The sequence below is a fragment of the Gekko japonicus genome, unplaced genomic scaffold, assembly GCF_001447785.1.
Source record: "Gekko japonicus isolate JY-2015 unplaced genomic scaffold, Gekko_japonicus_V1.1 scaffold6557, whole genome shotgun sequence".
Taxonomy (NCBI): domain Eukaryota; kingdom Metazoa; phylum Chordata; class Lepidosauria; order Squamata; family Gekkonidae; genus Gekko; species Gekko japonicus.
The window spans coordinates 25,429-27,035 of NW_015161616.1; the positions used below are offsets into that span (position 1 = coordinate 25,429).

At 47.2% G+C, this 1,607-nt stretch overlaps 1 protein-coding gene across 1 annotated transcript; it reads left to right on the plus strand.

Moving 5' to 3' along the window:
- The first annotated feature begins 324 nt into the window (after nt 1–324).
- LOC107125881 (olfactory receptor 1361-like) lies at nt 325–1,257 on the plus strand. The gene has a single exon (XM_015429342.1). The coding sequence runs from the start codon at nt 325–327 to the stop codon at nt 1,255–1,257; it is 933 nt and encodes a 310-aa protein (XP_015284828.1).
- Nucleotides 1,258–1,607: the final 350 nt, after the last annotated feature.

Below are 1,607 nucleotides of genomic sequence, written 5' to 3' on the forward strand. Positions count from 1 at the left end.
TTGTGATCAGCGCTCATTGGGAAATTTAGATTATTTTAAAAAAATAAATCTTGAATTCCTGATCCAGAGCCTCAGAATTCCGAATGTGAATCCTGACACTGAATCTTGATGCTGATGCACATATCTCATGTGGCAGGAACAATGAATGTTGGGGAGAGAGAGGCAGAGAGAGAATACATCATAGAAGGATTCTCCCACAGTTTGCTCATTGGGTAGCTGGATAATGGTGGGAGGGAGAAATGTGAAACTTGGGATTTATTTCCCATACTTGGCTGTGGGCCTCTAACTTTCTTGCTGTCTCCTCACTGCAGGAGCATTGGTCCAATGAATCTCAGGAACACAACGGGCGTTTCTGAGTTCCTCCTCCGAGGTTTCCCATCCCAGCCAGAGGTCCAAAGACTCCTCTTCCCACTCTTCCTCTCCATCTATCTCCTCACCCTCCTGGGGAACGTGACAATCATCTTGTTGATCCGCTCCGACACGCACCTCCTCCAGACTCCAATGTACTTCCTGCTCAGTCACCTGGCCCTAGCTGACCTTGGCTTTACCTCCACCACCATTCCCAAGGCATTACATAACATGCTGTCTCAGAAGAAGACTATCTCCTACCCTGGTTGCCTGGCCCAGATGTATTTCTATATGTCTTTTGGCAACTCAGACAGCTTCCTGCTGGCTTCCATGGCCTACGACCGCTACGTGGCCATCTGCTGCCCACTGCGCTATTCTGCCATGATGAGCCACAAGCGTTGCCTCCAACTGGCCACCATGTCTTGGGTTGTCCCCATCATTGACTCATTGCTTTATACTCTTTTGATGTCCCATGTTGAATTCTGTGACCCTGAAGAGATCCCTCATTTTTTCTGTGATATTCTCCCACTTTTGGCTATCTGCTGCTCTGACACCACCCTCATAGAAATAATGGTGATGACTGAGGGTGTAGTGGAGGTAGTGACCCCATTTGTACTCATTATCATCTCGTATGCACTCATCTTCTACACCATCATGAAGATTCCATCTGCTGTTGGGAAGCGCAAGGCCTTCTCCACATGCGGGTCCCACATTTGCGTGGTGGTCTTGTTCTATGGCACTGTGAGCTGGGTGTATTTCAAGCCGAATCCCAAGAACCTAGACCGCAAGGACACGGCGGCAGCTGTGATGTATACCATGGTGACCCCCATGTTGAATCCCTTCATCTACAGCCTCAGGAACAGTGAGATGAAAGCAGCCATGAAGAGGGTCATTCAGCAACATTTTTGATAATATCTTCAAGGGACAAAGTATTGGGTTAAATGTACCAAAAAAATCATTTTGCCTTGAAAAACAGAAGCTTTATATAGTATCCCGATCCTCCACATCTTCCACTTAAGGGGAAAATGCGGTCCAAAAATTACAAACATGATCTGAGTCCTACCGTAAAGGAAAACCTTCGGCCAGCCACACACTGGTAGCCCAAGCTACCTTGTGAAGAAATGCATTTTCTCCTGGGAGGTTGGCAAGCAGCAAAAGCCTCCAATGTGCATTTTAGAAGTCTTTGTTCTCTGGGCAGAACACAGCCAGGAAGGGGGAAGTCATTCCAAATGCTTCCAGCTTCCCTTTATACATATGCT

What these genes read in the sequence shown, in the direction of transcription:
- LOC107125881 (XM_015429342.1), top strand. Translation starts at nt 325, where the DNA reads ATGAATCTCAGGAACACAACGGGCGTTTCTGAGTTCCTCCTCCGAGGT.